The 14,183-nt window shown below is 48.5% G+C and overlaps 2 protein-coding genes across 6 annotated transcripts in view; one reads left to right on the top strand and one right to left on the bottom strand.

Moving 5' to 3' along the window:
* PLAUR (plasminogen activator, urokinase receptor) overlaps positions 1-508 on the bottom strand; it is a 25,611-nt gene extending 25,103 nt beyond the window's left edge. For both annotated transcript variants that reach the window (XM_023190564.2, XM_023190563.3), the window contains exon 1: positions 232-508. In XM_023190564.2, the coding sequence (XP_023046332.1) occupies positions 232-286 (55 nt within the window). In that variant the 5' untranslated portion in view covers positions 287-508. The remainder of the gene's footprint in view (positions 1-231) is intronic.
* The window catches only part of LOC111525246, a 37,924-nt gene that overhangs the window by 6,224 nt on the left and 17,517 nt on the right, over positions 1-14,183 (top strand). For 2 of the 4 annotated variants that reach the window (XM_023190559.3, XM_023190558.3), the window contains exons 2-3: positions 11,354-11,589; positions 12,337-12,655. In XM_023190559.3, coding sequence (XP_023046327.1) covers positions 12,592-12,655 — 64 coding nt within the window. In that variant the 5' untranslated portion in view covers positions 11,354-11,589; positions 12,337-12,591. Of the gene's footprint in view, positions 1-11,353; positions 11,590-12,336; positions 12,656-14,183 lie in introns of those variants that run through there. The other 2 variants (XM_023190560.3, XM_023190562.3) reach the window with 2 other exon arrangements.

The following is a 14,183-nucleotide window of genomic DNA, read 5'->3' as shown; positions in this document are numbered from 1 at the left end:
GCACTTACTAAATTCTGTAAAGCTAAATGCCTTTGCTCCACTAATATTTCCTTAGCTACCGAGAGCCAGGTACTGCGCCGCGTGGCGTTACACAAAGCACGAAAATTACTATAATTTGATTAGGGAGGGTGCTGGGGACTGAACCCCATTCCTCAACTCATCCTCTGACAACCCCCACTCCCCTCAATCAGACTCTGTTCCAGGCGAAGGCGTTCGGGACCCAGCCCCTACCTGGGACGCAGGTATGGAGCAACAGCAGCAGTGGCAGCAGCAGCGGGTGACCCATGTTGCGAGGGCAGCTCCTGTGCGCGGGGTCTCTGCACTTCTTCTCTCCTGGCCTCAGGAAGGAGGCAGTTTTGTGGCCCCAGGGGCTCCTCCCAGACGTTTTGCGAAAGCGCGAGTCAGTCCCAGATGCGTGGGCGCCTCTCCCTCCTCCTGTAGGAACCTCCTCCGCCCCAAACTTCCCTTCCCCGGGCGCGGCCAGCTGGTGGTGAAGGGGCTAGCTCGGCCCTGACTCATGGAGCTGTGGTCACAGCTGTGTCCCCAGACTGCCTGGGTGCAAATCCCGGTTCTCTCTCTCTTCCTAATGTGGGACCCGGGGCAATCGCTCTCCACTGCTGTAAAATGAGGATAAAAGCTTTGACGGTAAATATGAATGTGGCTGATTATTAGCTAACAGGATTTTTGTTAGTTTTGTCAGGAGGGATAATGTCCTTATCTAGAGATGCATCCTGAAATATGCATCTCTTAAACACTTAATACACTTAACCCTTGCTTTGCTTCCTGCTGTGCCCCCAGCTCCTGGACCAGTGCCCAGCACAAAATAGGTCCTCCGTAAATGTTAAAAGAATGTGTTGAGCCCTCCATTTCGGCCAGCAGCTATTCCAGGCATTGAACCTACATTAAAATACTTAATGGTGAAACCCCGTCTCTACTGAAAATACAAAAATTAGCCGGGCACGGTGGCGTGTGCCTGTAATCCTAGTTACTTAGGAGGCTGAGGCAGGAGAATCGCTCGAACCCGAGAGGCGGAGGTTGGGTTGCAGTGAGCCGAGATCGTGCCACTGCACTCCAGCCTGGCACAGAAGGAGACTCCGTCTCAAAAAAACAAAAAAACAAAAACAAAAAAGAACACTTCAGCCAAAAATGCAAAAAGATACACTGTTACGACAATGGCTTTGTGCTTAGGTGGATTCTTTTTTTTCTTTTTCCTTTTTTTTTTTTTTTCAGATGCTCACTAGAGTATTTAGGGGTGAATGTTACTGATGTCTGCATTTTTTTGTTGTTGTTTTGGAGATTTTTGTTTTTTTTCTTTTTCTTTTGTTTTCATTTTGATGTCTGTATTTATTTTATAATACTTTAGAAGAGGTCAGATGAGGTAGTTCATGTCTGTAACACGCATGCTTTGGGAAGCCAAGGCAGGAGGATCACTTGGGGACAGGAGTTCAAGACCAGCTTGGGAAACATAAAGAGACCTCGTCTTTCCAAAAAAAATTAAAAATAAAATAAAATTAGCTGGGTGCAGTGGCCCGTACCTGTAGTCCTAGGTAGTTGGGAGGCTAAGGTGGGAGGATCGCTTGAGCCTGGGAACTGGAAGCTGCAGTGAGCTATGATTGCACCACTGCACTCCAACCTGGGCAACAGAGCGAGATCCTGTCTCAAAATAAATAAATAAACAAACAAACAAATAAAAATTTGAGTGGAAAATAAAGGCAAAAATAGCCAAATGCTTGTATCAATTATATAAAGGTAATGGGTATATAGGGGCATATTATGCCATTCTGTCTCCTTTTCTGTGTGTTTGAAAAGGCTTGTAATAAGTTTTTTCTTTCTTTTTATTATTTATTTATTTATTGGGACGAAGTCTTACTCTGTCACCCAGGCTGGAGTGCAGTGGTGCTATCTTGGTTCACTGCAATCTCCGCCTCCTGGGTTCATGCAGTTCTCCTGCCTCAGCCTCCTAAGTAGCTGGGATTACAGGCACCCGCCACTACGCCCTGCTAATTTTTGTATTTTTAGTAGAGATGGGGTTTCATCATGTTGGCCAGGGTGGTCTCGAACTCCTGACCTCAGGTGATCCTCCTGTCTTGGCCTTCCAAAGTGCTGGGATTACAGGCATGAGCCACTGCACCTGGCCAAGTTTTTTTTTTTTTTTTTTTAAGTAAAATAAAACACTAAAGATAACGTCTCCCCTTCTTAGGATGCATCTAGCTAAACAGAGCAATTTAATGTAGGTCCAATGCCTGAAATGGCTGCTGGCCGAAATGGAGGGCTCAACACATCCCTTTAACTTTTACCAAGGACATAATTTGTGCTGGGCACTGGTCCAGGAGCTGGGGGCACAGCAGGAAGCAAAGCAAAGTTCCCACCTTTTATGGTGTTGACAGTGGGGAGCAGATATGTGTTATCTAAACTTTCACTGTCTGAGAGGGATAAGCAAACTGGAGAAAGCAAAGCAGGCTGAAGGAAGTACCTGGGTGTAAGTGAGGTGCGAGCTGTTTTAGGTGGGTGATCCAGGAGGGGTTCCCTGTGCAAGTGGCATTCAGGCAGTGGCTGAATGCAGTGAGGGAAGAAGTGGGGCAGATGTGCAGGGAACCTTTCCAGGAAGCAGGAACAGCCAGTGCGAAGGCATTGAGGTGGAAGCCTGATGAGATTCTAGGAATGGAAGAGATGTCAGTGTGGCTGGAACAGGGTAGGAGAGGAAGAGAGTTGTAGGGGATGAGTAAGTGGTAGCTACTTCTACTGCTGTAATAATGATTATACTATGTGATTTGTTGTTGTTGGTTTTGAGATGGAGTCTAACTTTGTCTCCCAGGCTGGAGTGCAATGGCGTGGTCTCGGCTCACTGCAATTTCCAACTCCTGGGTTCAAGCGACTCTCATGCCTCAGCTTCCTGAGTAGTTGGGATGACAGGCATGCCTGGCTAATTTTTTTTTTTTTGAGATGGAGTTTCTTTCTTGTTACCCAGGCTGGAGTGCAATGGTGCGGTCTCGGCTCACTGCAACCTCTGCCTCCCAGGTTCAAGAGATTCTCCTGCCTCAGCCTCCTGAGTAGCTGAGATTACAGGCGTTCTCCACCATGCCTGGCAAATTTTTTTGTATTTTTAGTAGAGATGGGGTTTCACCATGCTGGCCAGACTGTCTTGAACTCCTGACTTCAGGTGATCCACCCGCCTCAGCCTCCCCAAATTCTGGGATTACAGGCTTGAACCACTGCGCCTGGCCCTAATTTTTGTATTCTTAGTAGAGATGGGGTTTCGCCATGTCGGCTAGGCTGGTCTCCAACTCCTGATTTCAGGTAATCCACCTGCCTCAGCCTCCCAAAGTTCTGGGATTACAGGCGTGAGCCACCGCACCCGGCCCTAACTTTTGTATTGTTAGTAGAGATGGGGTTTCACCGTGTCTGCCAGACTGGTCTCTAACTCCTGACTTCAGGTGATCCACCCACCTTGGCCTCCCAAATTGCTGAAATTACAGGCATGAGCTACTGCTTCCAGCCTATACTATGTGATTCTTACTAATTCATTGAAGCTGTAAGCTAATGATTTTAACATAAGGTTAGAAAACAAAAAACAAAAAACTCCCAATGGTGAGCACGGTGGTTCATGCCTGTAATCTCAGCACTTTGGGAGGCGAAGGCTGGAGGATTGCTTGAGCTCAGGGGTTTGAGACCACCATGAGCCACAAAGTAAGACCTTGTCTCCATAAAAAAATAAACAAAATTACAGCCTGGACTACATAGTGAGACCTCGTCTCTACAAAAAATACAAAAATTAGCCAGGCGTGGTGGTGCACACTTGTGGTCTTAGCTACTCAGGAGGTTGAGGTAGGAGGATCACTTGAGCCTCAGGAGTTTGAGGCTGCAGTGAGCCAAAATTGAGCTACTGAACTCGAGCCTGGGCAACAAAAATGAGACTAAAAAAAAAAAAAAGAACTCCTAAAGAATTTCCTAAGAAGTAGTATAGCCCAGTGGTTAAGAGTGTGGGAACTGGCCTCAGATTTTGAGAATTTAAATTCCATCTACATATTGGCTGTGTCACCTCTAGCAGGTTACTCAATCTCTCTCTGTGCCCAAGCCCCTTATCTTGAAAGTAGAGATAGCAAGGATCACCCTCCCAGGGCTGGTGTGCTGGGGAGGTAAAATAATCCACCTAAAATGATTGAGCGTGGTGGCTCACGTCTGTAATACCAGTGCTTTGGGAGACCAAGGCAGGTGGATCACTTGAGATCAGGAGTTCAAGACCAGCCTGGCCACCATGGCAAAACCCTGTCTCTACTAAAAAATACAAAAAAATTAGCTAGGTGTGGTGGCATGCACCTGTAGTCCCAGCTACTCAGGAGGCTGAGGCACGAGAATTGCTTGAACCTGGGAGGCAGGGGTTGCAGTGAGCCAAGATCGCACCACTCCACTCCAGCCTGTGCGACAGAGCTAGACTCCATCTAAAACAAACAAACAAACAAAAAGAAGAATGCACCTAAGATGCTTGCCACAGTGCCTGGTACATAGTATGTGCTCAATAAAAGCAATAGCTGCCAGTATTATCGATGTTGCAACTCTGGACTCTCACCTCTTCCTGGAGTAGGAAGGAAGATAGAGGCCTGTCATTGAGTCTGACGTCAGCAGTTATCATGCGTCAGCTGCTGAAGTGGGCCCTTCCCTGGCTGGGTCACCCTGGGCCAACAATGTTCTTCTTTCTGAGCCTCAGTTTTCTCAGCTGGAGAAGGAGATCCCTCTTGGGGCTGGTGTGAAAAGTAAACTAGATAGGAGTGTACATGAGGTGTGGAAATAGAACGTTGGGGTGTTGGTCCAAGCAGGCTTGAGACCCAGCTCAGCCACTTGCTTCTGGGTGACCCTGGGCAGATGGCTTCACTCCACTGATCCCTGACTTTCCCACCTATGAAATGGGTCTGGGGTGGGTGGGGGGCATGTCTCAGTGAAGAGAAAACTCAGGTTTGAGGGTCATGCGGAGCTGTGTGCTCTGCTGCTACCACTTCCTGGTTGGATGACCTCACTTCTCTGAGCCACAATTTCACAATTTCCTTTTTTTTTGAGACAGAGTCCTAGGCTGGAGTGCAGAGGCATGATCATAGCTCACTGCTGCCTTGAACTCCTGGACTCAAGTGAAACTCTCACTTCAGCCTCCTAAGTAGTTGGGACCTAGGGGTGTGCACCACCATGCCTGGCTATTTTTTCATATTTTGTGATTTTTGTAGAGATGGGGTCTTGGTCTGTTGCCCAGGCTGGTCTTGAACTGCTGAGTTCAAGTGATCCTCCTGCCTCGGCCTCCCAAAGTGGTGGGATTACAGGTGTGAGCCACCATGCTCAACCAATTTCCTCTTTAGTTAATAAGAGGTATTTCAGAGCCCACTCATCACTGCTCAAGGCTGCCCTCGCCTCCTGAAATCTGTCTTTTCCTGTGTCTGTCTTTGTCTTTTTCTATCTCTCTATTTTGTCCTTTTTCTTTTTCTCTGTCCCTCTTTATCTCTCTCAGTGCCTATCTCTGTCTCTCCAACTCTATCACTTTCTCTCTCTGTACCTCAATCTCTGTATCTGTTTGTCTCTCTCTTCATGTCTATCTCTGCTTCTCCCTTTTCTGTGCCTTTCCCCATGACTCTCTTTCTCTTTCTGTGTCGTTGTTTCTGTTTCTGTTTCTGTTTCTGGTTCTTTCTCTCTGTCTCTCCCTGAAGTGACACGCACACACACCTGTAAGGTTCTGCTGACGTGTAAAGGGAAGGGAAATGCAGGGATCAGGACTTGGACACTCTCCAGAAACACTGCAGGGACGTTGGCTCCCTCCTCCTCATGACTCACCTGGGCCTCACCCAGCTCTTGCCTGCCTGCGGGGTCATGGGTGAGGCCCACGGGTTTCGGGGGCTTCCCCAGCCTGTGGAGAGGAGAATTTCAGGCAGAGACAGAGAGGGTGAGAGAGTTGGAGGCAAAGAGAGGGAGAGACAGAGAGAGCTGGGGATAGAGATGGAGGTGGGGAAAGCAGGGAGAGGGAGAGAGGAGAGACCCACAGACAAACTGGTTCAGGGGAAATCTGAGACGAGGGTGTGGGGGGAGAGAGAGACAGAAAACAGCAACCAAAGGACAAGGACAGGGAGAAAGAAAAGTGGGCAAGCAGGGAGAGAGAGAAGATAAGAGACTGACAGGAGTTAGAGAAAACAACACACAGTTGCCTTCAGAGAGCACAAAATAGACACAGTAATACAGGGATACTGTGTGTGTGTGCATGTGTGTGTGAGTGTACATGCATGCGTGTGTGTGTGCACATGTGTTCATCGAACATAGTGTATTTACATTAAACAAATTCTTGAGGCCGGGCGCGGTGGCTCAAGCCTGTAATCCCAGCACTTTGGGAGGCTGAGACGGGCGGATCACGAGGTCAGGAGATCGAGACCATCCTGGCTAACACAGTGAAACTCCGTCTCTACTAAAAATACAAAAAAAAAAAAAAAAACTAGCCGGGCGAGGTGGCGGGCGCCTGTAGTCCCAGCTACCCCGGAGGAGAATGGCGTAAACCGGGGGGGCGGAGCTTGCAGTGAGCTGAAATCTGGCCACTGCACTCCAGCTTGGGCGACAGAGCAAGGCTCTGTCTCAAAATAAATAAATAAATAAAATAAATTCTTGTCACTACGAATACCCCCCTCAGTTAGTGGTTTCTTGTTCACCATCCTCCGTGAAATCAATATCCCGCACAAGAGTGCTACTCTCTTGTGCGTAAGTGTGCGTGTGTGTGCATATGTGCATGTGTGTGTGCATGTGTGTGAATGTGAGTGTGTATGCATGCATGTGTGTGAGTGTGCATCTGTTTGGGGGTCCTTCATCCTCTTGCCACCTGCCACGATGAAGTGACTGCCCTCTGGCCTGGCCACTGGGAGCGTCCTTCTCTGGTAGGGGAGCAGGGGTGGGGGATGGGGGGGTGGCTGGGCTGATGGTAGGGAAAGGGCCATCGCCCATAACCTCCCCTTTCCGGGACGCCTAACAGGCCACACTGATGTGGCTTTCACATCCTGGCCTGGCCACCTCTTAGATGCAGGGAACCTCTCCACTCAGGGCCTCCCTAGGGAGTGGAAGAGCTGGTAAACCCTTGAGTCCAATAACCATCTTCCCCCGTTTTCCAGGCAGAGAAATGGAGGTCCAAAGGGAAGAATTTTAATTTTTTGAGATAAGGTCTTGCTTTGTCGTCCATGCTGGAGTGCAGTGGTGAGATCTCAGCTCACTGCAACCTCCGCCTCCTGGGCTCAAGCCATCCTCCCACCTCAGCCTCCCAAGCAGGTGGAACAATAGGCGTGCACTACCACGCCTGGCTAATTTTTGTATTTTTTGTAGAGTCGACATTTCACCATGTTGTCCAGGCTGGTCTTGAACTCCTGAGCTCAAGCGATCTGCCCACCTCAACCTCCCAAAGTGCTGGGATTACAGGCATGAGCCACGGCGCCCGGCCTAAAACAGCAAACTTTAAATGAGTTTCTCCCCATCTCAAGTTTATTGTGTTTGTGTTACAGTGGGTACTGTTCTGAGAGTATTATCTATATTACTGGTGAATCTGTAAATATCCTATTTTGTACACACATACACACACACACGGAAACTGAGGATTAGAGACGTGTGGTGGGCTGAAAAATGGTCCCCCAAAATATGCAGGTCCTAAGCCCTGGAGCCTATGGGTGTTACCTTATAGGAAAAAAGGGTCTTTGCAGGTATTATTAAGTTAAGGAACTTAATCAGGAACATTTTCCTAATTATCCAGTTGGGCCCTAAGTGTAATCAGAAGTGCCCCTAGAAGGAGGGACAGGGACATTTGACTATAGACAGGAGAGAAGTGAGTCATGGGAGAGAAGCAGAGGAAAAACAGGGTGGGAAAGAGAAAGTATTTGCTGCAAGCTTTGACGATGGAGAAAGAGCCAAGAACCAAGAAATGTAAGAAATACAGCTCCTGCTGGAAAACGACAAGGAAATCACTCACCCCGAACATCTCTTGACCAGAGCACTGCTCTGCTGACACCTTGATTTTGATTACGAGACACATTTTGTACTTCTGACCTCCAGTCTGTAAGAGAATAAATTTCTGTCACTTTAAGCCACTAGATCTACGCTAATTTGTTACAGCAAAATAGGACACCAATGTAAGAGGTTAACTCACTTGCCTAAATTGAGCTGATTTTTTTAATTTTTTGAGACAGGATCTTGCTCTGTTGCCTAGGCTGGAGTGCAGTGGTGAGATCATAGCTGACTGCGGCCTCCAGCTCCTGGTCTCAAGCGATCCTCCTGCCTCAGCCTCCTGAGTAACTGGAACTACAGGCCCAAGTGACCAAGCCTGGCTGATTTTAGAGAGCTTTTTTGTTTGTTTGTTTGTTTGTTTGAGACGGATTCTGGCTCTTCTGCCCAGGCTGGAGCGCAGTGGCGTGATCTTAGCTCATTGCAACCTCCGCATCCCAGGTTCAAGTAATTCTCCTGCCTCAGCCTCCTTAGTAGCTGGGATTACAGGCACCTGTCACAATGCCCGGCTAATTTTTGTATTTTAGTAGAGATAGGGTTTCACCATGTTGGCCAGGCTGGTCTTGAACTCCTGACCTCTGTTGATCCACCCACCTTGGCCTCCCAAAGTGCTGGGATTACAAGTGAGAACCATCATGCCCAGCCCCCTGGCTGATTTAAATCTTTTTTTTTTTTTTTTTTTTTTTGAGATGGAGTCTAGCTCTGTCACCCGGGCTGGAGTGCAGTGGCCGGATCTCAGCTCACTGCAAGCTCCGCCCCTGGGGTTTACACCATTCTCCGGCCTCAGCCTCCCGAGTAGCTGGGACTACAGGCTCCCGCCACCTCGCCCGGCTCATTTTTTGTATTTTTTAGTAGAGACGGGGTTTCACCGTGTTAGCCAGGATGATCGCGATCTCCTGACCTCGTGATCCGCCCGTCTCGGCCTCCCAAAGTGCTGGAATTACAGGCTTGAGCCACTGCACCTGGCCTTTTTGTTTTTAAATAGAGACAGGGAGTCTCACTATGCTGCCCAGGCTGGTCTTGAACCTGTGACCTCCATCAATCCTCCAGTGTTGGCTTCCCAAAGTGTTGGAATTAATAGGCTTGAGCTACCAAATCTGGCTTCTAAACTGACTTGTTAGGCCAGGTGTGGTGCCTCTTGTTTGTAAGCCCAGCACTTTGGGAGGCCGAGGCGGAGGGATCACTTGAGGTCAGGATTTCAAGATCAGCCTGGCCAACATGGTGAAACCCCATCTCTACTTAAAAAAATAAATGAAAATTAGCCCAGGATGGTGGCCGGTGCCTGTAATCCCAGCTACTTGGGAGGCTGAGACATGAGAATCACTTGAACCCGGGAGATGAAGGCTGCTGTGAGCCGAGAACCCACCACTGCACTCCAGCCTAGATAACAGGGTGAGACTCTGTCTCAAAAATAAATAAATAAATAAAATAAGATAAACTGATTTGTTAAGTGTAGTGTCAGGATTTGAATCCCTGCAGTCTGGCTCTACTTCCTACACGTACACCCACCATGCTGAGGGGTGCTGCCCTGGAGTGGCAGAGGCAAAGACTAGGAGCTATTAATAGAAGTTTCATCCAGTTCTCTCCCAGCTCCCGCCTGCCTCTTTCCATCTCATCCTTCAGCAGCCTTCTTTGCTATGCCTCTCTCTGGCTTCATGGGATTAGGGGTGACTTGGAGAGAAGAGGGGACCAGAGGAATAATATTCGCTGAGTTTGTGTAAAGAAAAAAGCTTTCCTTGCCTCTAGCACCTTGCAGCTCTTTTATTCCACCGCCTAGATGCAATAGCAGAAATAATCTTTGCAATTCAAGGCCTAATATTCTGAATACATAAGGAGCTCCTGTTATGGGTTGAAATGCTTCCTCTCCACACCAGAAAAAGAGAGGTGGAAGTCCTAACCCCCAATACTCAGAATGTGACCTTATTTGGAAATAGGGCTGTTGCAGATATAATTAGTTAAGATGCAGTCATACCGGAGTAGGTTGGGCCACCCACAAATCACTATGACTGGTGTCCTTATGAGAATGTGGCCCTAGGGTGTGGTGGCTCATGCCTATAACCCCAGCACTTTGGGAGGCTGAGGTGGGTGCATCACCTGAGGTCAGGAGTTTGAGACCAGCCTGGCCAATATGATGAAATCCCATCTCTACTAAAAATACAAAAATTAGCCAAGTGTGGTGGCGTGCCCCTGTAGTCCCAGCTACTTGGGAGGCTGAGGCAGGAGAATCGCTAGAACCCATCAGGCAGAGGCTGCAGTGAGCCAAGATTGTGCCACAGCACTCCAGCCTGGGCAAAAGAGTGAGACTCCATCTCAAAAACAAAACAAAACAAAACAAAACAAAAAACAAACAAACAGAAAAAAAGAAGGTAGCCCTGTGACGACAGACAGACACAGGAATAATGCCATGTAAACACAAAGGAAGAGACTGGAGCTAGGCAGCTGCAAGCCAAGGACCGCCAAAGATTGCCAGAAAGCCACCACTGCTGGGAAGAGCAAGGAAGGATTCCTCTATGGGTTTATGGCCCTGCTGACACCTTGATCTTGGACTTCTGGACTCCAGACTGTGAGACAATACATTTGTCATTCTGACCCACCCAGTCTGTAGTACTTTGTTACAGCAGCCGTAGGAGGCTAACAGAGCTTCTGTGAATCAACTGAGCTGAGCACAGGGGCTCACGCCTGTAATCCCAGCATTTTGGGAGGCCAAGATGGGTGGATTGCCTGAGCTCAGCAGTTCGAGACCAGCCTGTGCAACACCGTGAAACCCCGTCTCTACTAAAATACAAAAAATTAGCTGGGTGTGGTGGTGTGGGCCTGTGGTCCAAGCTACTCGGGAGGCTGAGGCAAGAGAATTGCTTGAACCCGGGAGGCGGAGGTAGCAGTGAGCCAAGATCGTACCACTGCACTCCATCCTGGGGGACAGAGCGAGACACCATCCCAAAATAATAATAATAATAATAATAATAATAGAGGACAGGAAAAGAAGCACAAATGACCCCTATAAAAATGACACTAGCCTGGCACAGTGGCTCACGCCTGTAATCCCAGCACTTTGGGAGGCGTAGGCAGGGGGATCGTTTGAGCCCAGGAGTTCCAGACGAGCCTGGGCAACGAAGGGAGACTTTGTCTCTACAAAACAAAAAAATGTTAGCCAGGTATGGTAGGACATGCCTATCTTCCCAGCTACTCAGGAGGTTGAGGCAGGTGGATTTCTTGAGCCCAGGAGTTCAAGACTGCAATGTGCTATGATCGTGCCACTGCACTCCAGCGTGGGTGACAGAGTGAGACTATGCTCTAAAAAAAATCAGTCAATAAGAGAGACCCCAGAGATCTGTTTTGTCCCTTCTAACAGATGAGGATGCAGCAAGAAAATGCCTTCCATGAACCAGAGAGCGGGATCTTGCCAGACACCGAATCTGCTGGTGCCTTGACCTTGGACTTCCCAGCCTCCAGCACTGTGAGAAATAAATGTCTACTGTTTGTAGGCATTCAGTTTGACAGATGGTCTTATTCATACACCTAGACTCTCAACTGCGATGTTTGGGGTGCTGGGAGTCTCTCTCCTCAAGGTTTCTCACCCTGCAAAAGGTAAGCCTGGGCTACTTCATCCAGTGTCAAAAGAGTTCTCAGCAGCAAGAAAGTGAGAACAGCAGTGGCAAGTGCTTTTTGTTTAAATTTTTAAACCTAATTATTCATTTTCTTTATTTTTTGGTTGTTTTTTTGAGACAGGATCTCTCTCTAATGTCACCCAGGCTAGAGTGTAGTGGTGAGATGTCGGCTCACTGCAACCTCTATCCCCTGGGCTCAAGCAATTCTCCCACCTCAGCCTCCGGAATAGCTGCGACCACAGGTGCGCACCACCATGTCTGGCTATTTGTTTGTATTTTCAGTAGAGACGGGGTCTTGCCATGTTGCCCAGGCTGATCTTGACCTCCTGAGCTCAAGCAATTCACCCGCCTCGGCTCCCAAAGTGCTGGGATTACAGGGGTGAGCCACTGCACCCGGCCTAATTATTAATTATTATTATCATTATTATTTTTGGACACAGTCTTGCTCTGTGGCCCAGACTAGAGTGCAGTGGCATGATCTCAGCTCACTGCGACCTCCGCTTCCCAGGTTCAAGTGATTCTCCTGCCTCAGCCTCCTGAGTAGCTGTGATTATGACCTGCCATCATGACCAGATAATTTTTGTATTTTTAGTAGAGGTGAGGTTTCACCATGTTGGCCAGGCTGGTCTCGAACTCCTGACCTTAAATAATCCACTCACCTCAGCCTCCCAAAATGTTGGGATTACAGGCATGAGCCACTGCACCCGGCCTAATTATTCTTTTTCAGAGATGGGGTCTCACTGTGTTGTCTACGCTGGTGTTGAACTCCTGGGCTCAAGTGATCCTCCTACAGCAGCCTGCCAAAGCACTGGGATTACAGAGGTGAGCCATTGCGTCCCACCAAAGTTGCAAGTTCTTGAAGCCAGGAACTCAAGGCCCAGGCTCAGAACTCATGGAACATCAACATGTCTCATGCTATTGACCAAACCAAGTTACAAGACCAGCTCAGATTTGAGAGGAGGAGGATCGACGCTCTCTCTTGATGGAAGTTGCTGCCCAGAACTCGTGGCCACTTGTATTAGACAACACACCTTTTCACCTCTCAGGTTGGCAAACATAAAACGGTTTGATAATGCATGGAGTTGATGAGGCTGTGGGAAAACAGATACTCCCCATTGTTGCTCCTGGGGGTGTAAACTGGTATAGCCCTGCGAGAGGTAATTTTGCAATCGCTCTCAAAATCACAAATGTGGCAAAACCTTCGTCATTTTGCAAAACCGCTCACCACGTCCAGGAACTTGATGCATGTATGAAATGATATGAGCACAGGGCTCTTCATTGCAGCATAGTTTGTAATGTCAAATGGGAGCATACTAATGCTACAAGAGGTGCATTTATCCAGTGGAGAAAAGAAAGAGGAAACTCTTCATGCAGTTCAGGTTACATTAGTGCCAAGTTCAAAAATCTAGGGCGGAACAGTGCGGAGAATACCCCGCTGTGCATTAAAGGAGAGGGGCCTGCCCTGGCCAATAAGGCAAAACTCCATCTCTACTGAAAATACAAAAATTAGTCGGGCATGGTGGCAGGCGCTTGTAATCCCAGCTACTTGGGAGGCTAAGGAAGGAGAATCGCTTGAACCCGGGAGGCGGAGTTTGCAGTGAGCTGAGACGGCACCACTGCACTCCAGCCTGAGTGACAGAGCGAGAGTCTGTCTCAAAAATAAATAAATAAATAAATATTAAAAAATAAAAAAAAGAAAAGAAAACGGAGAAGGGCATATGTCTATATTTGCTTGTAGAGTATATGCATTAAATAACTTTTCGGTGCTGGGCGTGGTGGCTCACGCCTGTAATCCTTACACTTTGGGAGGCCAAGGTGGGAGGATTGCTTGAGCCTATGAGTTTGAGACCTGCTTAGACAACACAGGAAGACCCTGTCTCTACAAAAAGTAAAAAAATTAGCCGGGTGTGGTGGTTCGTGCTTGTAGTCCCAGCTACACAGGAGGCTGAGGTGGGAGGATCGCTTGAGCATAGGAAGTTGAGGCTGCAGTGAGCAGAGATTGTGCCACTGCACTCCAGCCTGGGTGACAGAGCTAAACTCTGTCTCAAAACAAAAAATAAAAAACAAAACAACTCGTCTGATGCCCCCTTGCCTCCACATTTCAAGTGAAGTGCAAGGAAATGTCCCTTCCCTGCGTGCCCGCTCTTCATTCTTCGGTCCACTAGCCTCGTGTTTGTGCAGCTCCTGGCCTGTCACCCAGCCCGAGTTATCAGTGATGATAGCATAGAGAGACTGGCTTCCCCTAGTCACGAAGTGCCAGGCGCTGCTCCCTCCTATCCACACTCCAGACTCGCTGGGGGACTCACTGTCCCGTCTTCTCACCTCTCCTGTACCAAAGGGTTCTGGGTTTACTTGGGAAGGATGTGAGCCAAGAGCACAGACTTCTCCCTGCCCCAGCACCCCATCGAGAAAAGCCACCTCCCCATCCCCAGGCTGCTATCTTTCCTTCCTAGGCTTGGCACCTTCCAGAGTCACCTCCCTGATTGTACACACTGATTCAGGGACCCCACCTGGGATTCTGGGAAGCCTGGCAGGCCCGTGGGTGACCTTGAACTTGTCCTTTCTCTTGCTTGG

Source organism: Piliocolobus tephrosceles, chromosome 21 (genome assembly GCF_002776525.5).
Source record: "Piliocolobus tephrosceles isolate RC106 chromosome 21, ASM277652v3, whole genome shotgun sequence".
NCBI lineage: Eukaryota > Metazoa > Chordata > Mammalia > Primates > Cercopithecidae > Piliocolobus > Piliocolobus tephrosceles.
Note: the sequence above shows the minus strand (reverse complement) of the source record. Positions and strands in the feature narration are given on the sequence as shown.